The following is a 26523-nucleotide window of genomic DNA, read 5'->3' as shown; positions in this document are numbered from 1 at the left end:
CAAGTTCCTGGGAGTCCACATCTCCGAGGATCTCACCTGGACGACCAACTGCTCCAAGCTGGTCAAGAAGGCTCACCAGCGCCTCTTCTTCTTGAGGACTCTGAGGAAGAACCACCTGTCCTCAGACATCCTGGTGAACTTCTATCGCTGCACCATCGAGAGCATCCTGACCAACTGTATAACAGTCTGGTACGGGAACTGCTCTGCCTCGGACCGGAAGGCGTTGCAGAGGGTCGTGAAAACTGCCCAGCGCATCGCCGGAGCACCACTTCCTGCCATAAAAGACATCTACAGGAAGCGGTGTCTGAAAAGGGCTGGGAAAATCATCAAAGACCCCAGTCACCCATCACATGGACTCTTCACCCTCCTGCCCTCTGGGAGGCGCCACAGGAGCCTCCGGACTAAGACCACCAGGTACCGGAACAGCTTCTTCCCCACAGCTGTCAGACTCCTGAACTCTGCCTCCTGACATCTGACCCACGTTAAACTCATGGACTGAACATACACACACCCACAATGGACAAGATTGTACCCTCAAACACAATAATAACATGGACTGAACCACCACTCACAACCACTAGCACTTTATATAGCCTCTGTAGAAACTATCTACACCCTCACTTATCTTAACTGCACTACTGTATAGCTCTGTGTAAATAATCATTCTGTACATTCGATAATCTTTAATCCTACAACTGTTTACAACTTGCATAGTTCCCATTTCTGTATAGCTGTATATCCCAGATTCTGTAAAGTTATTTATTTCATATTCTGTATAGTTTTTCATATTTATATCCTGTTCATATCCTGTACATAGCTTGTACTCACTACAGCCTGTACATACTTATAGTTATAGAATATTCACAACATACTTCATACCGTATACATTATAACATACCATAATAGACCCATTTCTGTAATATACTCACATATCTATATTATTGCTAATATATATTGTAATATATCTATATCACTAAAGCACTTCTGGATGGATGCAAACTGCATTTCGTTGCCCTGTACCTGTGCATGTGCAATGACAATAAAGTTGAATTCTATTCTATTCTATTCTATTCTATCATCGGTCTTGACGTACCATTCAGTCTCACCCATTCTTAATTCAGTCATTCACCAACCAACTTTAATCTCAACTTTAATTTTTAAGGATTAATTTTTTGAGGATAATTTTATCTTCTTTTTTTTTTTTGCTCCCAGTACCAAAGTTAAGTGGCACTATTCTGGCTCTTTAAAGCAAAAAGAATCTTGACCGTCTGCAGTCAGTCCAGAATGCTGCGGCAAGGCTTTTAACAAAGACACGAAAAAGAGAGCACAGTAGACCAGTTTTATACTCACTACACTGGCTTTCAGTACATTTTAGAATTAATTTTAAAATCTTAGTACTGACTTTTAAAGCTTTGAATCATGACGCTTCTCTCTATATTTCTGATCTTTTAGGACCTCACACTCCCTCTCGCAGCCTGAGATCATCTAATCAAAGGCTGTTGGTAGTTAGTTAAAACCAGAGGTGATAGATCTCTTAGAGCTATGGCCCCCAGGCTGTGGGAGTCTCTCCCTCCATCTTTACGTTGCCTGGATTGTATTTATTCTTTTAAACATCATTTTAAGACTCATTTATTTAGACTAGCTTTTAATTAGATTTGTTCTGTATGTTTGATTGTACTGTTTTATGTTTATCTGTTATATATTATTGTGAAACACTTTGTGGTTTTTATCCTGTCAAGAGTGCTATATAAATCAATAAAGTAAAGTAAGTAAGGGTGTTGGCGATGACCCGATGCATGTTAAGAGTTCAGCTTTGATGTGGCATTCTTGGCAGAAAGTCTCACTCTCCTCTACTTCCTCCACATCTTGTGCGTACCTGCCTGTTTTAGTTTGACGTGGACTGAGCCTCTCCAGGACTTTTCCCACTTGCACATGATTGCACGTCAAGCACAGCAAACTTCTTCCGCTGTGATTGTATTTGCCCCGTGTGCATACTTTCATTACCTTATAGTATCTATCGCAGCAAACTGTGTACTTAAGTCTGATTTTCAATGAATGGACATTCGAGTTTTGCCATACGATAGTCAAACTCATGCCATACTTTTGCAAGCATGCCTGGAGTCACTGTAGCTGTTGTGAAGCTACGGCAGCCACACAAAACTCACCAATCTGCTCTTTCTATCAGTTCATTCGATCATTAGCAGTTAACAGCTGCAAAATTAAAGCGCGTTGAAATCTGTGTCTCATGAATAAGATACTCCATGGATAACACATTTGACTCTATTAGATTAGATAAAAGGGAGTCATGATGGCCAGTTTTTTAAGTCCCCCACCCCCCCCAAAAAAGTTCACAGTTATCAAACATCAACATACTAACCCATCTGAAGGCTCTTTACAGATACAGATATTTTTTTGTTGTTGTGAGGTCACATAGTGTAAATCCCCTCGTGTCGCTCCTTTCCCTCCACACTCTTATTTCTCTATTTCAGCCCTTTATCCCGCAGGCAGGCTTGTATGTACCCTTGAGGTCTTGACTGGGTTGAGTGGAAGGAACATCTGGGGCTGATGCGCCATTGGCTGCGACACGTGCATCCAACTTTTTCTTCTTTGTTTTCGTCTCTCATCTTACGACTTCCCTCTTTTTCTTTTTTTTCTGCCCAGTGACTGTTTGCAGGGAATCTGCTAATTATGAAATCTGACAAACACTGAGAGTTTAACGGTGTTAGGTCCAAAACGCCATACCATATTTTTCTGCTTTTACCATTTCTAATTCTCGTCCCTCTTGTTTACCTTCAGTCTCTTCATGCTCCATGTTTTTTTTCTTTTCCCCTCTTTGTATGCTGCCCTCTCTCTTCCCCCCCTACATCCTCTTCCTCTGTGCCAGTTTTGCTGCTCTGCTGGTTCAAGCCGCTGCTCCGGCCCTATAGGAATATAATCGGCTTTGACTCCTTCCACCAAATATCAACCATTTCCCCAGGCATATTTTATATATTTTTTTTTATTTTTTAATAGCCGGATAAACACACACACTCACTCCAGTTTTCATTCACTGCAGCTGCAGATTTTTCAGGATCCAGATGACAGAACAGGGCAGCAGGCGCACATGAACGCAGAGCTGATGCAATTCAGTCCTTTTTCACACAGAGACTGACGACTGCATTATCGCCCGTGCTTGTTCATATTCGGGTTGCATGTTTAGACACCCACCCACATACGAGAGGAAACCAAATTCTCTGCATATTTTCCTGCATCGTGCAACTGCCTTCCTCTAAAGCCGTATCTTGCATTGTAACACCGGTCGCAGAGAGTGCATGTGTCCAGCACTTGGTCAGAAACAATTCAAGGTTTCAGGCCTTGCAGAGGAAATGGAACATCTGCAATAAACTTGCTGCTATTTTTAGTCTAGTTTCTCAGGTCTGTTTAAAATCTGTCATCAAAACAGTGAATTCTTTGAAGACACAAGCCAGTCTTCACAGCCTTGCCCCTCTAACCACAATTGGTAGAAATCAGCAGTGGAACATTAGTCATAGCTCAGCAATGATGAGAGCTAATCACAGCTTTCTGGCAGCCCTGTGTCCTTGTGTCGCTTTTGGTGCAAAATCGGCATCGTCCTCTATTTTCGGAGGGAACAGCGAACCGATCAGATTGCTCGAGCACAAAAGAGGGATTGATTACAGACAGTTTCTGTTCTGTGCAACAGAGGAAGGGAGCGTAATATGAAACTTGGTGTGGGCTGGATGTTGGGGTTACGTGGGGAAATTTGGATTTGGTTTTTTAGCCTCCAGAACTTTGCAGTGGAACACTTGTGTGGACCAAAGGCAGAGAGACACATGTGTTTTGACCACTTCCAAACACGTGCCGCCTCGTATTGGGAAGCCCCTCTGGTGTGTGTGTGTTACCCTGCTGTGGTCCCTTCAGGTGGCAGCCTGGCCTAAAGAAATGGCTTTCAGTAGCTTTTGGGAGTTTCATTTAAGGGGTGCAGGTCAAGTTTTACAATATATACAAACACTGTAAACGCAAAAGCTGTCCGTAATCCTTCTATAATCCTAATGTTTACATTTTTTACATTTTGGAGTGATGTAATTATTACTTCAGTTGTGTATTTAGTGTGTGAATGTTGTGGTTTCCAAAGTTTGTGTTGCTGAGAGTGTAAATGTTTCGCCAACATAGCTAGGGCTCATGTAGCAGTTAATTGCCTACCTCTCTGTGTTATTCTGGGTTATTAATAAGTTTTTAATAAAACGTAATTTCCTGTATGAGACATTGAAAAATTGAGCAAACACTGAGCTCGTTACACATGAAGAAAAGCTTGTGTACAACAAATGTAGGTAAATCTCTACCTACATTTGTTTAGCTTTTTTACTTAAGCAAGCAATCTCAAGATAATATTAAGCTGCCTTGTCCTACCTATGCGTTGATTATCATTGTATTTTCTGTCCATTTTTCTTTGAGGCAGTGAGTTTGCACAGTTTATAAAAAATGCATCAAATTTTACAGTGTACTCAAAAGTTAGGCTTAAACTTTTCTGTTTCTGGCATTTTCTGCTTTAATAATTAATACAACATTTTGTTTAATAATGTGAATGAATGTGTATTTGGTATATCCTGTACCAGAGGTTTTATTTTTTTAATGTTTTTTATTGCATTTAGATTTCGAATTCACTGAACACTGGTGTAGTCTCCGTAAACATACGCATCAACACATCTTTGTGCTTGTTGTCTTGGTAAATTTGACCATATTAAAAAAAACAAAAAAAAACTAACGACATTAGTATTATTATTTTGTACTGTTTCAGTCAGTGTTTATTTTTTCCTAAAGTTTACGTCTTTAATTTTAGTTTGTATTTCTTTTAACTAATTGTTTTCTCACAGTTTTGAGTTGATTATAATAATCTTGATATCTGCTCTCTTGCTGTGAGGCAATAGCAAGAAAAGGAAGTAAGACAAAACCGTTAGCATGTTCCTTATTTATAGAAAAAAAAAACCTTTCCAACAGGTAGATATAATTGAGTTGACTTATTAGACAATTATTAATTTAACTGTAATGGAAAGGGACAGGTGCTATTAAAATGTTTTTAAAGGGGAAGCTTTGAATGAATCAGTGTGGCATTGATAGAGGATTCGATTTCACAGGTTTAATGTTTTATGTCGCATGTCACTTCCTCATATATAAGGTCACACAGTTTCCTCTCTTCTGAGTGAGCTCTGTCTGGAGCTTTCAAATACAGATCTAAAAGTCACAGGGAAGTAAATGAAAACAGCAGAAAGGAACATTAACTGTATCACGTCTTAACGTGTCTGATTCCTAGAAACCCTTAAGGTCAGCCGGTGGCATCCGTAGCGTTAACTTGAACTTTAACTCCGCACTTGAACCCAAGTAGACAGCTTACAGCTGAGTTAAAAGTGAAGAGCAGAAGCACTGTTAACAGGCTGAACAGGCTCATAGCCTAAGGAGGTGGTGGATAATCAGCTTTATGATAAGGTTTGTGTGAAGCCAGGCGAGCCAATGAGAGTCGAGCTAAGTTGAACTTGTTCGTAGCACTCCCTGATGACAGTCGCTGATCTCTCCACCTGCACAGCTGTCGAATCTCTTTGGTGACTGTGCTCGTCAGCCTTCCTCGTGTCTAATTGATGAGCTGCTGCTGAGATGTACCCTCGCTGATACCTCTGCTTCTTCTCGCAAAGTGCATCTAAAATTAGTGTTTCTAAGCAAATGGATCAGAGGACACGGCGACAGAGGATATGCTGCACTTCTCCCCTCTGTAATTTATTTTTTTCATTTTTATTTTTCAAGCTTTTATCTCAGTTGTCACCATAGTGACAGTTAACGCATCATGTGCTTTAAAATTGCTCATTGCTCCAGCGTCTTTGTTTAGCTAATTGTATTGTTGAGAGTTAGATTCTTACCATCTTGCACTTGCACAGCCCTTCTCTTTTGCATTCCAGTTAATTTGGTGACTTATTTAAGTCCCACTGACCAAATTATGCCATTAAAGCAGGGCCTTGGCACATGTCACGTTATCTGAGGGTTTTTAGTTAGGAACGCCTGAGAGGGAAATCATTGAGAGTGAGATGGATACAGAGAATAACAGAAACCACATATAACATAAACCAGATGTCTTCAATCCAGTTCTGGAGTTGTCAAATGTCAGATTACCTCATGGACTTGGACAAACACACATACACACTGGGACAGGGAATGGAAGAAAAACCCTCTGTGTGTGTTTGTGTGTAATATCACATATTGTTCAGAGATGATGCTATTTAAGGGCTCTCAGATGGCCAACACTGTGTGCTGGGAGCTGGCTAATGGTGACCTCAGTGCTGTGAGCTCTTGTGTATCTTATGCAAGTTGGAGTGATCTCATCTGTTTTCTTCCTCTGGTTCTCTGTATTTTTATTATTGTGAGAAAAAATCTAGATCGAATAAATCCTTTTTGGGATTCATTGTCACTACAAAGGGTACAAAAGTGTAACCTTTCTTTTGGCCTGACACACCCACCATTTCCTGCAAGGTTTAGCCAATCAGAAGAAAGCAGGCTTGGTTGGGAGGTATAGTCTTGTATGGGGGCGGAGTTAAAACTGCTGTCTATGAAATAAGGAATATTTTTGAACTGTGAATCATGCAAAGCAACTCTAGTAGAGTCTCTGTATAAAGAAAGGAGGTGAAAATGTACATAATATGCTCACGTTCAAGAAATTTTATTAACATTATACATAATTATGTTATGAATGACCAGAATACTTGATGACAGCTTTAACTGACTTTTTCTGGTTAACTCATGAACTATTTACATATCTAACATACCACTTTTATTTTAAAAGCAAAAGTAAAAATGATAGTATGTTTGTTTTTTAGTTTCTAGCAGTTCTACCATCAGCTCTCTGTTTGTATAGCCATCCCTCACAGGGTTGCTTGTTTCTGTTAGAAATAAGCCAGGTTGTTTCCTAGAAACAGCTTTGTGGGTTGTTCTTGGAATACTCTTTAAAGGAGTTTGTTGTTTTAAGCTCCATGCATGGTTTCCTCTTCCCTGCCTCTGTTTTGTGTACACTAGACTGAGGTGTGGTTTGCTGCTTGGCTTTTCACCTCAAATTGCCGCTTATAGACGTCAATCATGCTTCACATCATCTGATTCAGCATCAAGCTGCGTGACAGCTAGGAACTGTGAGGCTTATTTCTACATGAGAATTTCTTTATTTCTTTTCTGGTCAGTAAAGGCCCTGCTGATGCACCTTGACACCATGCTGGGCGGGGTTGTTTCGGCCATGCTTTTCCCAGCTTTAATGTGCAGCAGTAGATGATTTGTGCTGAAAATGATCGTGGTTCTCTGTGAAGCAGGTCATTTTGTCCGACCTAAACATCCCTGGCGTAGCAGAGGTGAATAACTAGGAAATTGCTCCTTTTGAGGCAGCACCACCTCTTCTACGTTTGATCATGAAAGGAACTATATTTAGGTCGTCTTTGGAAACTGCTTCTTCCACTTCATTACAGCTAGGAGAGAAGATTTGCCTGGTGGCGTTGGCGCTTGCTGAATGACAGGCTGCCTCTTTGGCTGTTTGCTTGGTTGGTCTGTTGGGTTGGTTGGCAGACTGACTGGGTGGATGGAATGACAGGAACTTGCACAGAGCGAGTTCCTGTCATTCCACCCATCCATCTTGTGTGCTGCACAAGATGGCCCCGTCACCAAATAGCAAATCACAAGTCACATTTGTTTAGCTTATTCAATACACACAGTCAGCAGACTGTGATTTACAAAAGAGCAGGGAACTCAAAGGAAATAAAGAAGAACGATGAAAAGAACAAGATACATTTCAAACATAGCCCAGATGTTTTCACACAAGTGTGATCCTCCCCATGGGTTTGAGAGCTACAGCTCTCTTATTTTTCATTTTTCTCTTATTTGCTTTCCTCATGTTTTGCTTTGCTTTCATAAGATGTCATTAAGTTGTAACTCTGGTATGTGAAATAGTAAGGGGAATTAGTTTATAGTGACTGCATATTTTAACAAAAGTTATTTTTTTAAAAATAGAAATTTAGCTTCATTGTAAGGGCAAGCGCATCGCTATAGGACATGATGTAATATTAGCATTTGTTCCAGCCTTGAGATTTAAGTACTTTAAAACCAGGACTGATATTTGGTGATTACAAAATCTGATATTCCGATGGGTCTAATGTTTAATAGTTCAGACAGGTCCGGCCTCCATTATTCGTTTATAGAAGGCCAAACCTTACTCTGGCTGTTTGTTGCTCAGCTCCTGCTGTTCTCAGAAACAAGAAGAGGTTTTGATTGTGTCCATCTTTTGTGAGATACTAGAGTGGCTCTCAGGCCTCCCACAGCTTCCCTCAGTTTTCTGCAGAGCAGTAACTTCACATGAATTGCCAAAAAAAATCTTGTGCATTGTGCTTCAAGATTACTGTAAGAAATAATGTGTTTGGTGTAATTAGTCGGCCCAAGACAAAGAACTGTTATTCCGACTGGTTTGCTGTTGTACCTCTGTAGGAATCGTGGTAATCATTTCCTTATCGGGGGTGGTAACGGAGTCCAAACAGTGAATCTGTTTGTGTGATAATCTCTCTGACTGCTGTTTTGGTGTCTCAGCCCCACTAACTTTCTCTAGGGGCGTCTATCTTTGGGTTCTGACACGTTCTTATGGAAAGCACCCAATTTCTGTCCCGCACTTCGGGTGTGTATGAAAGAAATGTCAAATCTTATCAGCAGAATGACATTTCATAAGATCAGAAGTTGTTTTGTGGTGTATTATCATTACCAACATTACTAATGTTGACATATCACAATCAGGTAGAGCTGGGCGATATGAGATTTTTTCATATCACGATATGTTTTTTTCATTTCAGGCGATAACGATATCTATCACGATATCAGCCAAATAACTATATTTGTAAGATTTAAATGTGCCGTTGCTCACAAGTAAAATGTGAAATAATCAGCAGCTTGTTTTGATTTAAATATTTATTTCCCATAAGTCAACAGGGTAGATGTACTTAAGGAACATGAGACTTTTTCAGATAAATAAAGGCAAATATTGCAAACTACACAAAAGGCAGCCGCTAAAGCGTTTAAGTTTCAAAATAGAACAAACGAAACAGACTAAATTGTCAATTCCACTTAGAAACAAAATATTAATTCTAAAAATAAATCTAAGTTTGTTTTACAGAAGAACAGACAAAACTGACTAACTTTTGTCAATATCAAATAAACTGAGAACTAAAAGGAAATTCTCAATCTCTCCTTGTTGTATAGCTTAGCTTTTCAAACAGTTTTAACAGTTACTTTAGTCTGACAAAAGCCGAATGACGAATTAGCGCTTCCAGTCAGAGACTGAGGCTACGTCCACACGTACACGGGTATTTTTGAAAACTGAGATTTTCCGTTTTCGTTTTAAAAAATAATCCCGTCCACACATAAAGGCAGAAATGAAGGAAAACGCTGCTATGAACATGCCAAAGCAGCAGGTGGCGCTAGATTCCTAACCGTGCAGAAATGTTGGCCAATCAGAAGTCTAGAAGCCTCGGTGGGAAAAAGTAAACAAAGCTGGGGCATAGAAGCAGAACCGAGTCGTATGTGTGGACGGACAGTAACTGTGTGTATATGTAAGCATTTAAACACTGCAGAGAGTAGAATTAACAGTAACAGTATTGTAGAAATTCATTTCACCAAAACAATAACGTGGCGCACAGTGTGACGTCAAAAAATGCGCACACCTTTGACGCTGCGTTTTCTCCGTTTTTCTAGTCCACACGTAAATGCAAAAACGGAGTTTTCAAAAATCTTCGTTTTCAGTGACCAAAAACGCCGCTTACGTGTGGACGAAAGGTGCAAACGGATAGAAAAATCTGCGTTTTCAAAAATACCCGGGTACGTGTGGACGTAGCGCATGCACCAGTTTATTGTATTTCCAGACTTGCTTTCGGCACAATTTACAGTGCACGCTACTCTGTTTTTTGTCAGACTTGAAATAGCCGAAATACCTTCACACTACGGAACTTCTATGGCTCTTCCGTTCGACAATCTCTCCGGCATTGGAACCATCATCTGTTTTCTCTTCGGTCACGCTCGGTTGATTTTTCTAGTCGGCACACTCATTTCCTCCATTACCCGGGCGGTACGGTGGCTGGCTGCTTCCCAAACAAATACACATGTGCGGCTTGGCACTTGTGCTGTACGTAACAAGTCACGTGACGTGACGCTGCGGCTGTGATTGGTTCGGCTCTGCGCTACTTAATTTGGATTGGCTGCTCTTTTTTTTCTTTTTTCTTTTTTAAGAGGACAAGAGCGGCGAGGTCTATCGCGATAGTTAAATTTTTCTATCGAGAAAAAGTTATATCGCGATACATATCGTTATCGTTCTATCGCCCAGCTCTACAATCAGGTATTTCTTCTTTTAAGCTTCTTGAAGGCTGAGTGTCTGTTCTGGCAGTAAATCAAGGCTATCATTGGCTGATGATGAACTTCAACATCGATGGATGTTGAAAATGATATTTATTGTATGTGATTGTGTTGTGTTGTGCTGTCCTAAACTGTGTGAGTGTTAAATCTGTTCCACTGCAAATGATTGCAGCTACTGCTACTGTACAGCATTGATCGTGTTGTTATTTTTGTGTGTGTGTAGATTACCCAAGTTAAAGTTTGACATTGATGAACCACAGTACTGAGGAGAAGGGACTTTGAGTCAAGTGACTCATCTGTGGCTTTTATTTCAAGTCAGGATTTGACAGGATAGTAAACTGGTTTGGATGCCAGAGTAATCTTGTCAGTTTTTACTTTCTATAGTTTTTCCCAGCACAACATTGCAAGAAAAGAAGCTAAAGGAAATCTGTCAATGAAAAAGGTTTATTCCATGACTGTTATGGTGAAAGTAAGACAAACATTTTGACATGAAAATATGTAGTTTCAATTTCACTTCTACCTGAGTATAGTTACTGTATATCGTTACCAGTTCAGTATTTGTCAGGGAGCGCTCTGGGTTATAATTATTATCTTTATTATAATTACTTTATACTTTATTTTAATACAGCATAACTAAGGGGGGGGACTTGAAGTTGACATCAAGCAATGATGAGCCAATTGACCCACACTAGCATCTTGCTGTGTGTCGAGGTAAAATAGCATTATTTTACTATTTATACATTCATTACTGTGACATGTTTTTACCTATGAGCGCACTTGTTATCAAATGCCACAGTCTTATTGGTCAGATCTGCTTAAGCTGGGCACACACTGCGATTTTTTTTTCTCAGTCCTATATTCAGCTCCTGCTCAAACTATACGGTTGAATAGCAGGGGTTAGAAGTTCGTAGGTCACGATGCAGGGTCTCACACTATACAGCCCCATGCTCTGATGCAACCTGAGTGCTCACACTGTGCGTCCACAACATGAAGTGGTATGGATGCACAGTGCAAGAGACAGATTTTATAACACAAAATCTGTCTCTTGCTCTCCCTCTCTGTCTTACACACACACACACACACACACACACACACACACACACACCGAAAAGGCTTGCCAAAGTTCTACCAGATGGTCCTCCATCACTTGTGTCCAGATCAAACATTGCACTTCTGTGCTACTTTGTCTTTTTCATTTCCATCTTTGTGTTTGCACAAACAGGTTTGATTTTCTTGTGACCATACGATTGCTGATTGTTAACTTTTTTGAGATTTGACTTCTTTGCTGTATTTTAATAAATATTTTCCAGTATTGATATCAAGTTTAAACTCATTACGTCAGCCTGGCATGCACCTCTGAGCTTTTTATCCATTTGCCTTCCATTATTTATATCCTGGCACTAAAGGTCAGGGCGGATGACGACTCTGAATGACGATATCAGAAAAGATGATTATAAGACTGGGAGCCGTGCGGGCCATGCACGTTAATCCTGCAGGGACATTCAAATCAGTGTGGAGGAGATCTCACAGGAGCTCTCTCCTCCAACTGCAGCTTCTGGTTTTTATTCTTCTACTGTTTGCATCACTGCAGCTTCAGCTGGTGCAGCTCTTGCCCTTGTGTGGTTTTTCGTTTTTATGGAGTTAAGACTACAGAGCCGAAGGTGATGCTATCGGATGACCATCATCCCTGACCGCAGGGTAATGGCCAGTCTCCATTTGCAAATTCAAAAGACATCCAGACATAAAGTGCTGAGAGTGTTCTGCACTGGGATGATTGTGTAATTTTATTTCATTTCACACTGCGCAATAGGTCTAATGCAATTCTTGTCACATTGTCTGATGACTCATGTCATGGGCATAAATACTTGTGCAAAACTTCCAGTTTAGTTAAAGTAAAAATCAACCCTTGTGATCTCTTGTTTTATTTGGAGCAGGAGCGAGTACAACTTCATGTTGTGGCAAATTCTTTTAACGCACAGCCTCAAAGCACTTTCAGGTATTTTTCTTATTCGCTGGTCTGTCTTAATCAATTTCAAATGAAACGATGTGATGAGTTCCTACTTTGAAATTACAGACACAAAGACGAAGCTCTCGAGTCGTCAAACAGATGCTGTTGTCTTCGATTTGCAGAAAATAACTTTAAAGTACCTTTGTGGGCCCTCCTTTCCAGTTTGATGTTTACATTGGACTCTACAAAGGTACCTTTGCATAGACCATGGTTCATAATAATCCTAGTTTGTTATCCTGGGCCTTGTTGCAGACACTCAGCTTGAAACAAGCTCACTTTCAGCCATCTTTCTTCTGATTGGCCACCTTTTGTACAGAAAAGGCTTGAACAGCTGGTTACTGGCTTGTTACCACAAGCTTCACTCACAAAGTCACACACATTCTGCAGTCCTGTCTTTGTAATCACCTTAAGACGGGGCAGCTCAAGGGTTCAGCATGTTGCCCAAGGATGCTTTGACATGTAGGCTGGAGGATTCAGTGTTGTATAAATAAAATTGCCATTGCCCCTGTGTCTTCTCCCTCGCCACACCGCCAGCAGGTCGTAGCAGATGTTTGCCCCTCCCCGAGCCTGGTCCTGCTGGATGTTTCTTTCTGTTAAAAGGGAGTTTTTCACACACCCACCTCATTTTGGGCAGGTTTAATGATTGTTAACTACTGTATGTGACAGCAAATAAGGAGAAGCACAAGAGGTGACATTTAACCAAAGCAAAGCCTTTTGAATTTAAACATTGTTTGTTATTGCTTCCTTATTATATGATGCTTGCTGTCCATGGAGCATCACATCTAAACAATTCCTACACTCTTTTGTATCTTTACTGCTTTCTTTCTTGTATCACTTAGCATCCGTTTAAAGTTGTATCGTCACAGTTACCATCGTGTTCTGCAGAATAGCAGTAGCAGAAATTGTTGCATTGCCAGTTATTACAGCCTAAGGATAAGAAGTAGTGGATAAACATCAACAAGATCAAAAATAAAAACAGATTTTGTATTCACGTGTTTGCATTTAAAATTCTTTGTGTGTTGTAAAGACATCTGATAGGTCATTCAGAATGTAGGCAGTCGCACACAATAGCCCTAATGACCTACATAGTACATGTTTATTGTAAGTATTATAATGTAAACTAGTTAGCAGTCAACAGAAGGGGAAATAAAGAAGGTGTTGACAGTGTGATTGGAGCTAGAAAGATAAATGTGTGACACGGTTGTGTGTGGGCCTTGTGTACTCCACACATGCTTCATTTCCCCTCACAATTCAGACCATCAGTGTGAACTGCAGATGTTAATATTTGTGTCTCTATTATATCCACTGTAATAGTGATGTATCCAGTAAAACAAAACAAAAAACCCCACGCAGACAGATAAAGAATTCTGGAGCTGACTGACTCGACCTTATTGATTTAGTTTCTCTCTCTTTCTCTTTATCCAGACCTCCTAAACGGAGCCCAGGAGAAGTGCGAGCTGCCGCCTTTGGATGGTTTCCCTCACTGCGAGGGCAAGCTCAAGGTGAAGCAAACATGCAAACACACATTAAAAACAGGCCTCTCCATCCCACTCTCTGAGCACAGCTTTGAAAAGGAGGTTTGAAACATGTGAAAGACGAGTTACTGAAAGGAGAACTGCCTGCAGAAATTCATAGCGAACAGAAAAGAAAACAAATGACAGTGTAATCTACAAAACATAACCAGCATCTGGCTTATAGCTTTTACATGGACAGTGGACAAAAAGAGTTGCTGCAAGGGCGTTAATTAGTTTATTAAATTGCATTAATATTCAAAATATAAAAATAAAAGGTGTAATTTTAGGGCCAATAAAACTCTGAGCTGCAGGTCTGAAGTTTGTTAGGTTGGACATTAATTAACATGCACACCATCATAACGCCTTATTTTCATCAGCACAAAAACTACGTAATCTTTATTAATGTTCCTGTAGTATTTTTTATTATTATTTAAAAGTAGCCTGTGGAGTATTCCTGTGAATACTCTCAGTGTTTCCTGCCAGATCATGGCCTTAAGAGGCACAGGTTACATTCTGCATACCTACCTGTGTGTTAATTTATGGGTGGCCCAGGTATTTGAGGTCAGTTAGTAATGATGCTGTTTTGATTGAAATGGTGATGCACTGAAGAACCATTTATGTAACCCACATGTCACACCGATCGCAACCGATTCCCTCAGCTTCTTTTCAGCACCACACAACATCAGTCATCTCATATATAATGAGCCTTGTAGTCTGTGCTCTACGTTTTTAATCTGTCATATGTTATAAACACGTTGCTGTTAACGAGGTAACGCTTCTGACTCGCTAACAAAAGGAGAGAAAACATACCTCAGAGCCTGTTTCTGTAAATTTGCCTGGATCACAAGATAGACTGGGATAACTGTTACTCAGGTCAACTCAGGTCTGGGAAACACTTTTGTTGCTCTGCATTTTTATTACAGGAAAAATCTGCAATGCAGCTTGAAGCTGGAAACACCCACACAGATTTAAAAGAGCACCACCGGCTCGTATTTCGAATAATTGTGAATGATTAATGAATGTTTTTTTAATAGTTGTTTGCATTAAATTACTCAGTGCATATATGTAGTCGTAATAAGATCTCTTATTACAAAAGTGCAGAGCCCCTAAAGTCCTGAAGGAGGATGCTTTTCATCTGGTGTGAACCTAATTATCTTGCCTGCACAGTCAGTGAAGCTAAAGCCTGATAAGCTGAGTTCTTTGCATTTTTTTGGTGACTGAGTGCAATTAAATCGGTTAATTAGTCAATTATCTGTTGTACACAGGACAGCTAAATATTATTTCCCAAGGCGTCCAACGACTTCAGACACATAACAAGTTTTAGTTTGAACTCAGGATGTTATGCAGTGAAGTTCATCTTTGTCTTAAATCCTTTGCACAAGCTAATTTATATGTTATCTTATATGACGTATATACAGTGTGTTTAGATACCGGGCATAACATTATGACTGACAGGTGACATGAATAACTGATTATCTCTTCATCATAGCACCTGTTCATGGGGGCGATGTATTAGGGAGTGTTAGAAGCACAAACAATGGGCAACTGTAAGCATTTGAGCCAGTTTGACAAGGAGCCAAACTGTGATGGGTAGACGACCAGGTCTCAAAATCTGCAGCTTTTGTGGGGTGTTCCCAGTAAGAAATGGTCAGTATCTATCAAAAGTGGTCCAAGGAAGGAAAAGTTGTGAAAAACTGACAGGGTCATGGTCGGATCAAGCAGACGAGTTACTGTCGCTCAAATTGCTAAAAAAAAAACCTAACGGCGGTTCTGATAGAAGACAGTCCCTATTATGGAAACGGTAATCCATGATCTTTCAGGAGGATAATGGGCCCTGCCGCAGAGCAAAGATGGTTCATGATGGTTTTAGGAACACAACAATGTGTGAGTAAGCTGTGAGGTGTGTGAAGTCTTTTGGCTCAGACGTCACACAGTTTGACTATTTTTGTTCACTCTTGACTCTGTATGACAACACCAAGAGATGATATCCCTAATATGGTCATCTCAGACACTCAGCCCGACCTGAGCACATTTACCCCCACCCACCTGCTGTTCAGACCTGTTTGCAAGTGGCAACCAATCAGAAGAAAGTTTGTTTAAAAGACTTGTTTTAAACAGTGGATGAAATGAGGGGGCTGGACCAAAGTCCATCATAAAGCAAAAAAGGATTATTTCGAAGCAGAACTCATGCATAGCTACTCTAGTACAGTCTGAGATTGAAGAGATGGAGCTGGGAATAAGAAAGTGCTTTCTATCTAGTTAATTCAGTCTGTGATGGCACACTGCTGCCTTCACTTTTAAACAACTAACACATCACTGTTGTTGTGAATGCATACTTCCCAAAACTCCTACATGACACTGCTGTACAGTACCTGCAGGCCGGATGAGCAGATGACAGCCAGGTTTAATTCTGGGGCAGACGGGTACTGGCAGACACAGGTGCATACACCCAAATAAAACACATAACACATGCTGTGTTATGTAAAACAAGACAATGCTTGTCCATTGTCTTGTTTGGTTTTTTGTCTGTGTGTTGGCGAGTCTGTGTCCCTCAAGCTGATGGGGGACTATCATACACACCATCTGCTCAGCGACTCTTAATCTTCCATTTGTACTGTTAGAATTTCCAACTTGGCCTGAGGAAATGTTAAAGCTTTCCTTACACATACACCATCTACACGAGTGCTGCACATGAACTCCTTTTTCCTTTCAGAAAAGGGATCAAAATTCAGTAAACTGGCATTTCACACGAGTAAAACATCTGAAAAATACATTTTCTCCTACTCACAGAACTCTTTTTGGTCATTGTTTAAAGTAACGCAATCTCTATGCATTTGCCTTCCAAACGACTCCGAGCCCATCTGCCAGTTCTCCCAACTATGAAGCGCTTTGAATAGTCGATTTTCTGTTTGCCAGTGCGCTGCTCCCTTAGGTTACTGCAAATCACCATGCATGACGTATTGGAGCCTACGAGCAGGATAGCTGTCAGTCCACATCTCAGCTCAGCAGCCCTTCCACTTCCACAGAAATGCCAGTGCCACAGAAATCTGCCCCCCGGACATCAAATTAGAAGAAGAGTTTCTCATCGCAGTCCGCATCCAGAGTCTCCATCAATCCCGGCTTTCCACACATTTTATTGAGGACATTCTACATTCTTCCATTTCAGTGAAGAATGACATTTTCACATTGAAGGATTTCCACTCAGTCACACATGAAGGTTGCCACTAGGGCTGCCACAAACGATTATTTTGATAGTCGACTAGTCACCGATTATTTTTGCGATTAGTCGACTAATCAGATCATCATCCATTGGACGTAAAACTTATTGCACCAGCATGCATCTGCTCTTATATAACTATCATTAGCTTACAGCTTTAAGTGTTTAAGGTGCTAACTAAAAATAAAGACAAGATGATAGTTTATTAAATTTTAATGAAATTTGCAGATTGTTTCGGTGAAGTTTAATAAACTCCTTGCTATCTAAAATATAACAGGACACCGGAGTATATTCTCGAGCATCTCACACTTCTGATAATCAGTTGTCTGCTTGACGTTTATTCAGCTGTGTAAAAACTATAACTTTAATCTCAGACAAACCGATTTACTCAGGAACAAATAAAATACTAAAAAAAAAAAGCCCAGCATAACATTTTTAAGTTATCTAAGTCACTTATATATGTTTAACCTGAGTAGCGAAAGACGGCGGTGGGTTTGAAGACGATTTGCCGGGAGTCCGGCGTTCTCACGGGCTCTAGTGAGCCTTGCCCCCGGCTAGCTATCGAGCTAGTGGGTGACAGACGTCTCTGAAAAAGTCGGAGCGCTTTTGAAAGTATTCTCGCCTGAAAATATGCTAAACGTTTATTTTGTGACCCAGAAAGAGTAATAAAAGTAATATTAAGACTAACTAGCTGCCGCCATTGTTGGAAACTGAGCTGGGCTGCGCTATGAATTCTGGGACACAGCTACTTCTTCGGGGTTTAACGGCACCTGGCATCCTTGTACATGCACTGCTGCCATCTTCTGTTTCAGTCTGTTATTACACTCTTAAATCCTACTACTTATTCCTGCGTCTTTTGTGATCTTACAAAGCTTCAAACGACTCGTCAACTATTAAATCAGTCGTCGACGATTTTGATAGTCGACGTAATCGTGACTAGTCGACTAATCGTGGCAGCCCTAGTTGCCACAAAGTTAGTAAGGCTGCTCTCAAACATATCACCCTCTCATTCAGATACGATCACTGTAGTTTCAGCAGTGGAGGTCTTTTATATACAGTCTGTGGCTCTTACAATATACGTGTGACATTAAAGTTTATGTTGGGTCAGTATGCCCGTCTCACATTTATCTTCTCCTCTTTCTCAGTGGATGAAGGAGATGTGGCGCTCTGACGGCTGCTACGCCAACTACGGCGTGGATGGATCCACCTGCTCCTTCTTCATCTACCTCAGCGAGGTAAATCCTTCTTTTTTGTGTTAATAAATGTAGATAAAAAAGACTGATTGTATTACATCGTCATGATTACTTTTCATGTGGTACAAAATCAACATGGCAAAAGCAGCACTGGTGTATGAGCGCCTGACCAGCATCTTAACAAGCTGGTTACTGTTTACCATTTATATACAGGCTTTGTGTTTATTGATGGCAGATACACCATTGGACCTCAGATACGCCACTGTTCTCTGTATGCTGCTAAGTGTCCGTCTCTGTGTGTCTGCATGTTTTCTCATTAGTTGGCTTTTATATATATCTGTCTCCTTTACTGGTTTCTTTTAATCTGCCTACCTTCAGATGTAAAAAGCAGAAATGAGTAGAAATCACCTTCATCCTCATATTATTTTATAAATGTTTGTCCACCGAGCAGAACAGTTTTAAATAAATACGCTGCTAAACATGGTGTAATTGTTTTAACTGGTTTCTTGTGTTAATTTTGGTCAGTTTTAAAGTTGAAGTAGATGCATATGAGCTGCATACTGTAATCATAATTGTTTCATTTCCTCATCGCCCAAGAGATTGTTACCTGGGTAAATAAAAAGAGTTTTCCTTTAAATGCAGTGCTTTTCTACCAACTATATAAAATGATAAATTAGTTACTCATTTTCCTGTCTTTAAAAAATACGTGAACCTATTTCCAGCCTTCTGTTTTTATTATTGGACTGTACCAGCATAGCTTGGCATGATTGACAGATCAAAATAATCCTTATTTAGTTTACATTGGCTCATGGCACAACCCCCCCAGTTCTTCCCATCTGAAACGGCACTAAAAATGATTTTTTCAACCTCAGTAAACATGAAGCAATCATTTTTTTGTAAAATGTAACTGAAATATATAAAATCAAAGGCTTATTTGTTCAAGTACCTAATCATTAAGGAAAATGTGCTTGTTGTAAACTGAATGTAAACCAATCAAGTAAGTTTTATTTTATATTGTGCTGGTATAACAAAATTAACTGAAATTAAAATAGAATTTATATTTGAAATGCTAGTTAAATTAGCATTCTGGGCAGATTTATTTTATTTATTTATTGATTTTATTTTATTTTGTGGGCGTGGCAAGCAACTGCAGAGCTACAGAGCTGAAAGTAAAGAAAGTTGCCTGAAACAGAGTCTCTAAAACACTCTGAGCGTTTGGCTCACTGGGGCTCCTTGTAGATGAGCCAGCTTCATTATTTACAGCCTGAAATGAAATATCTAATGTGGTTACTGACAAATAAAGCAAAACAAAAAATTTGTTTTCATTTGTTTCATGTTTGCTACATTCAGCATTTTTGTGCAACAAGTATTCCTTACTGTAGCAAGTGCTTGTGTCTTATTTGAATATTATAATATGTATTTAGGGGTGGGCGATATAAACGATATACGATAGAAATGATATAAATTTGGCCAACGATAGAGACTTTGACTATACCGCTCTATCGCGATAGCGCATGTTGATGATGTCATCAAGCTGCGCCTGTTTTGGTCGAAAGCATCGCAGCAGCTAAAACCATTATCATCTGCAAATTATGGCGGGCGACAGTCATAGCAAAGAGATGAAGCACTTTTGAAATATGGGGAAAGCCAAAAACTTCGCTTCCTCCACTTCCGTAACATTGATTCATTAATGTTGAATTCTCTCGCAGCTGTTCTATTCCCATGTTGTTGCACTATATTAATAACCAACCTCGTATTGTTGATGAATAATCTCAGTTGTTCTCCTGACTGAAGTTTGGCCCGTGTATAGCATCCTGCTATGCGATTGCATTTGTCCCTGACCACCAGAATCCCTCACGTTCACTTTTATCGAGTGGAAAAAAAGTTGGCGTTCGTCCTCCAGCTTCACTGTGCTAATGTTATGCTAACATAGCTGTGTCGCTAGCAATCACGTAGCACAACATTATATACCAGGTAGTCCAACTTCAGTAACCCTGCAAACGTTTCCAGCATTTATGTTGGAAGTGGTAGCAGAGCTGTACGTTTTAATTAGTTTCAAAAGTCTCAGTCAGAAGATGGTATGAAATGTTTAGGTGTAAACTAGCGAGCTAACTCCCTGCTAACTTCTAACTCCGTTAAATTTAATAAATTCTGTTTTCATGGATGTTAAACTTAATTGTTACACCCGATAAAGCAGCAACGCTGATGATTTTATTAAAGATGAAAGAATTTAGACCGTTTTTAACTCTTAGTGTTCGTTTGACTTTGGGACCTGAAGCAGACGGCGTTTTGGACCCAGATTACTCCGCGAAGCTCCCCACTACGGCAGCCGTAATGCTCTGACAATCCATCAAGCAGTGCGGCTTACCAAAGTTGTACTAAAACATTTTTTAACAGATTTCTGCACGCAGAAATCAGTTCAAAGTCAGTAAGTAAAATCAGAATTCATACATAAGGCACACTCTCGATTTTTGAGAAAATTAAAGGATTTTAAGTGTGCCTTATAGTGTGGAAAATACGTTATACAGAAGAAAAGAATATATCACGATATATATCGTTACCGCACGTGCTTCAAATTATATCGCGATATGAATTTTAGGCCATATCGCCCAGCCCTATATGTATTATTACTATTATTGTATATATGTCTCAAAAAGTCATAAAAATCACAATGATGTAGAGGTCTCAAAGCTCATGTATCAAATAGGATTTGCTTGGCATTGCATAAAATAAGGAAACGCATAACAGGTTCCCTTAAAAGCAGAGGAACGTTGTGATGAAACATTCTTGTTTTTTGCATATATTCGAAAAATGAAGAGTCTTACATTCTTTTCAGAAACCTGCAGTTGCTTGATCTATTTTCCCGCTGCTTGCATGGTCTCTTTCTGCGGTATATTTTTGGTTTGTGCTTTGGGTTTGTTCTCTTTGGATTCAATAAGTACGATAAGAGCTGCAAAAAACCTCAGACAACCAGTAAAAAATGGATACTGCATACCCAGAGTGGCCTGACAACATTCCTGCAAACTGAGAGTGATCACAAAAGAATGAAGTGCTAAAAATAAGTAGAGGAAAAAGGGGGATTTTATTTTTCATGAGAGCAAATTAGTGTGTTGAGGAGGACGGTGAGGGAGAACGAGGAGATGATTCAGTGGGGAGGGGGGTGATGTGGTAATGTGCGAGGCACTCCTTCAAGGGATGAGTTTGCAGCATATGAAAAGAGATTCAGAATGACTTCACTTCAGTCCCGGCAAATAGGGGGAAAAAGCCACGGTGGAGGGATTATTCATTATTGACGAGTTCCTTCAAGGGACACTTTCAGACCTTCAATTTTTTGCATGATTTATCTTTGCCCCAAACACGGACATGTACTCGTTTTGTAGCGACAGAGCTAATCTTTTCCTTAATTCTAATTAAAGTCTGCCCCCCCCCCCCCCCCCCCCCCCAAAAAAAAAAAAAACCTAAAAAACCCCCAGCTTTGCTTCACATTAAACTTCCGCTCTGATTTCTCATTTCAAAGATCTTCCGCAGATCACAGCAGCTGATTACGTTTGATCAGCGAGCCTTTCGTTTCTCTTGGACGAGTTTTCCTTAAATTTGTCTCATCATCTAATTCTAAAGTTGGAAATTGAGCTTCAACTAGAGAGCTCTTCCATGTTTGTTTTGTTTTGAGGCGTTATATTTTTGGGAAAAGTAGGATTTCAGATTCAGAGAGGTCAGCAGCCTCTTATGAATTTTGTATATGAGCTGAAAGCGGTCGACTGGTAAAGAAGGCAGAAAGCTGGCTTGGTCGGTATGGGAATAGAAGCGAGATGGACATTAGTGGAATCCATTAGGTTTGAGAGAAACCTCGTTGAGCTTGAAGGCCAAAGCTTCTACCTCTAAAAATGGAGGAACAGTAGCACAACCGTCGTGTCGAGAATGTAAAGCAGTAATGATGCTGGAAACATACAGCCAATCCATTAAATGCTTTCTAAGTAAGAGGAGTATTTTAAATTGTCTTGAGTTGCTGTCTAATGCAAAGAGCTGAAGAAAAGTGTTATATAATCACATATATATGAACTTGAGAGGATTCCTGCAGTTGCTTCTTGGCATTTAGTAGGCCAAGTTTAGCAACAGTGAACAGCAGCAGGGTCCATTTACATCTCTAGTAAAGTGAAGAGTTGTGCTAATGTACTCAAAGTTTGTATATTGACATTTCTGTGTGTGTGTGTGTGTGTGTGTGTGTGTGTGTGTGTGTGTGTGTGTGTGTGTCACGGTTCCGGTGGATGTCTGATAAAAGGTTAAAAAAAACAAAGCTGTAAACTGAACAGGTGTTTTGGGCTTCTTCCGTAGGTGGAGAACTGGTGTCCTCGTCTGCCCTGGCGAGCCAAGACCCTGAATGAAGAAATGGACCAGAGAGGCCAGGTGAGAGAAAAACAGCACACATCTCCTGTTAACTGTAAACTGAAAACACAATGGACCGTTGAACTACTTCAGCTGCCCTTCGAGATGAACCTTTCAGAGGCTCTCACATCACGAGCTACTGCTCAGACAGGAGAGATAATAGTCTCCCCTCGCTACTAACCCCTCGTGTTGTTATAAAAATAGGCTTGTGTGAGAGTAACCAGTTGCAGTTGCTCACTATTAAAAAAAATCTACTTGGTCGGCCTATATCTATTAGGCACCGTTATGCCGGGGTTGTTCGGGTGTCGCATTACAACACAGATGCCATAGCTGTGGTCCATTTAACTGAATGGATTTCATGGATACTTGTATGCGTGATGGCAAGTTTTATCATTAGGATTAATTTTCCTTACATGTTTAGACCTACTCCATTATGCTTCATTTATAGGATATTTCATATTAAGAAATAAGGGGTTTCTGTATGCAGGTAGAGCAGGTCATCGGTTAAACAGAACGTTGGCAGTTTGATCGCTGGCTGCTCCAGCATGGTTGCCGAAGTACTCTCAGGCAAGTTACTGAACCAATACTGATGATCTGTTCCTTTTAGCTGACCTCATTTTGTCAGATAGGCTCTATTGAAATGAATGGCTAGTAAAATTAAGCACACATGTGGTCAAATGTATAAGTGTGATACATATGCAAAAAACAGGAAATCGGGAAGCAGGCAAATGCTTTTTTTCTCTTCAGCACTGTATATCAGTTGCTTAGCGTTAGCCGCAGAGCAGACAGTAATATACATTAAAATACTAAGAACTGGTAGTCAGGTGAAAGCAAGTCTCATAACAATAAAAAACTGTCCACCAATAGCTAACATTTTAAAATGTTTGCTTTTCAAGCTGCCTTTACAACCAATCAAAGTAAAATCGAGCCAGCGAATGAGCAAACGGGCTGAGCTGAACTGTAAACATACCTCGATAGCTTATGATAGCTTATGCTATCGAGGTATGTTTAGCCTCTAGAAGACGAAAGCCGGAGTGATGGAACCATGGGTCAAATCTGAAATAATGATCTTGCATCTGTGCCAATGCGGTAGCTCAGTCAAATCCCACTTACAGAGCTTGCTTGCTGGCTTGTACAAAGTCTACTGTATCTTCCCCCTCCCCCTGCCTTTTCCTCTGCTTTGGGTGAATCGATATTAAGCGCTCTTCATCCCCCTCTCTGGAAGCATCAACAGCACTGACCCATCAGTAGCGGGGACATGCCATTTGACAGGCTTTGGAGTTTTTAATTCAGGCACAGATTTTAATAGCTTCAATCCGTGCAAGCGATTTCCTGTCGTGATGAGGAATGCTAATGCCTCGCTACAACCTTGTTTCAGCCACCTTAGCAGCTAGTAATGGCACTGTGGTTTCTCCTTAGCACTCTATCTTTCTCCCACTAGTGCCGCCTCACTCACAGCTTCACTTCTTTTCCTAAAAATTATATTCAGGTTTGTTTATATCGCACCTAATTATAACAACAATCACCTGAAGGCACTTTATACTGGAAGGGAAAGACCCTTCAGTGTTCTGGAGAAAACCAGCACTTGGCGACAGTGGGAAGGAAAAACTGGCTTCTAGCAGGAAGAAACTTCCTGCAGATCCAGGCTCAGGGAGGGGCAGCCATCTGCTGTAACTGGTTGAGGGTTAAGAGGGAAAAGGGAAAGAAAGACGAGAGCGGAGGGAGATGTGACAAAGCACATTACTCTGCTCAGCGTCATATTCAGATGAGACGGGGTGATATTTGAATGTGTTTACACTATTTCCCTTTCCGTGGCCGTCTGTGACCTCACATTTATTTCCATCCTTCAGCTTGACTAGCAGTTAGTCAGCAGTCTCACAACAGAGGCAAGATTACTAACATGCAGATAGACGTTTCACAGCATGAGCCGCTTTGCTTCACAACCTTTTTATTAAACATTTAGTTGATGACGATGTCCCGTCTCTTGAAATCTGTGCCCCCAGAAAAAAAGTAGCAGTGATCCTTCTTTGTGCTTTGTATGTCTCATCATCAAACCCTGCACAGTTAAGCCTTCTTCCTCTTCTCCCTTTAGACATTTGTTTGTAACAGGGAGCACTTGGCGCTCCAAATGTTTCAGCACCTGATGTTCCCGTAACCATAACTACAGTATAGTGCTTTCTCAATTCACTATATGTACTTATAACTCACTGTATAAGATTTTTGTTTCTTTTTTTAAAAAAAAAAAAAAGGACAAATAGGGCACATTAAAGCCCAGATTCACCAGTCATTCATCCACCCCCCTATTCCGCAGACCAGCTCCGCCTTTCTGTCTCCATCCGTTTAATCCATCTGCCGATCCAAGGAGATACAATGCGAGACTCAGTCACTTTGGATAAACCTTTTAATCGTAGCTACACAGTGCTGGGGTTGAGCTGGGGATCTTGTATTAGTGGAGCTCACTCCAAGAAAACAAGCCTTTGGCAACTTGGAAGGCAATATTGCAAATTCTGAATTACATTAGATAAAATTTTAAAGATTGCTTTGGGATTTTCTTGCAGCAGGAGAACCAAGCAGCCATGAAGAAACACAAGTGAAGCAGATAACAAAGTGAACATAATCACTGTCTTGATGAGAGATTTTAAAGAAGTTGATATTCATGTTTTCTGTGGACCAACACGCACACGTTATCAGATTACAGTCGCTGTACTTGTGTCCACGTTTCCACACAGGCGGAGATCCGGACCAGTTTCGAGGAGCTTTACCGGATGATGTCACAACGGGAGGAGTTCCGCTGGATGATGCTGAGAATCAAACGGATGGCCGAGCCGTGGGTCAGCGCCATCCGCTCGCTGGCTGCAAAGCAGAACCTGGGCAAGCGGCGGAAGAAGAAGGTGGGCATGACAGATGATGATGTAGTTTGCCGGAGCTTTTGTCCACTCAGGTTTTGTTTTCAGGGACGAAAAGAAGCTGTTTGTTTTTTGTGCTACAGTTGTTTTGTAAAGAGTAACTGCAGGCTCCGACATAAATGTGTCACTTCCTCTCTGCCAGGAAAGGCCCTCTAGACAGCGTTCAGAGTAATGGATGAAAAGCTTTTGTGAGCTCAGTGTCCTGTTTGTGTATTATATGTAGAAGATGGAGGCACAATACCAAAGTATGCAGTGAAACTCCCAAGTTTAGTCAGCTAAAAGGGAAGACTGGTGCTTTTCAGAAAAATATTCTAGCTGAATAAGTGAAATGTTAATATTTATCTACCTAAAAGTCAGCAGGATGCAGCTTTTTTTTAGCTTTCAACCAGCCAGTTGAAATGAATGCACCACCTTTATGTATACCAATACCGATATACACCCAAACACACTTTGACACACTTGTAGACCGCCTCACTTCTGCTCAGAGAAGAGCTGATGCTGGGAAAGGACTGACACAGATATTCCATTGTGTCCCAAGCTAGAAGCTGCTCCCAGCTCTGAATAACTGCACACTTCCCTTGGCCCTTCTGAATAATTCACATCGTGCTCCCTTGATACCGTGGTGCTGAAGTGAGGCAGCGTCCCCTTCATGTGAAACTCAAGAGTACAAGAAACAAGAAATCTCACGATCTTACCCGGCCGTTGCTTTTTTCCACCCACTTTGTTGAATCTGTTCAGTCTCTAATGAGACAAAGAACAGTTTCTCGTGATAATTTCAGCTTCTGATTTGTTCAGGAATTCACGCTGTCAGCAGTGAAATGTGTGTTGGTCACTTCAAACAAAGCCTTCTATTACTTTCAGCTCCCACTGTGGAACACTATGTTCCCGCTCGGCA

At 40.6% G+C, this 26523-nt stretch overlaps 1 protein-coding gene across 2 annotated transcripts in view; it reads left to right on the top strand.

Moving 5' to 3' along the window:
- Positions 1–26523, top strand: part of mgat5 (alpha-1,6-mannosylglycoprotein 6-beta-N-acetylglucosaminyltransferase) — a 102779-nt gene that overhangs the window by 31263 nt on the left and 44993 nt on the right. For both annotated transcript variants that reach the window (XM_082525061.1, XM_082525060.1), the window contains exons 4-7: positions 13841–13917; positions 18292–18381; positions 22672–22743; positions 25452–25613. In XM_082525061.1, coding sequence (XP_082381187.1) covers positions 13841–13917; positions 18292–18381; positions 22672–22743; positions 25452–25613 — 401 coding nt within the window. The remainder of the gene's footprint in view (positions 1–13840; positions 13918–18291; positions 18382–22671; positions 22744–25451; positions 25614–26523) is intronic.

Source organism: Aulonocara stuartgranti, assembly GCF_965226115.1.
Source record: "Aulonocara stuartgranti genome assembly, chromosome: 23".
In the NCBI taxonomy this organism is placed as follows: Eukaryota; Metazoa; Chordata; class Actinopteri; order Cichliformes; family Cichlidae; genus Aulonocara; species Aulonocara stuartgranti.
This window is presented reverse-complemented; position numbering and strand designations above follow the sequence as displayed.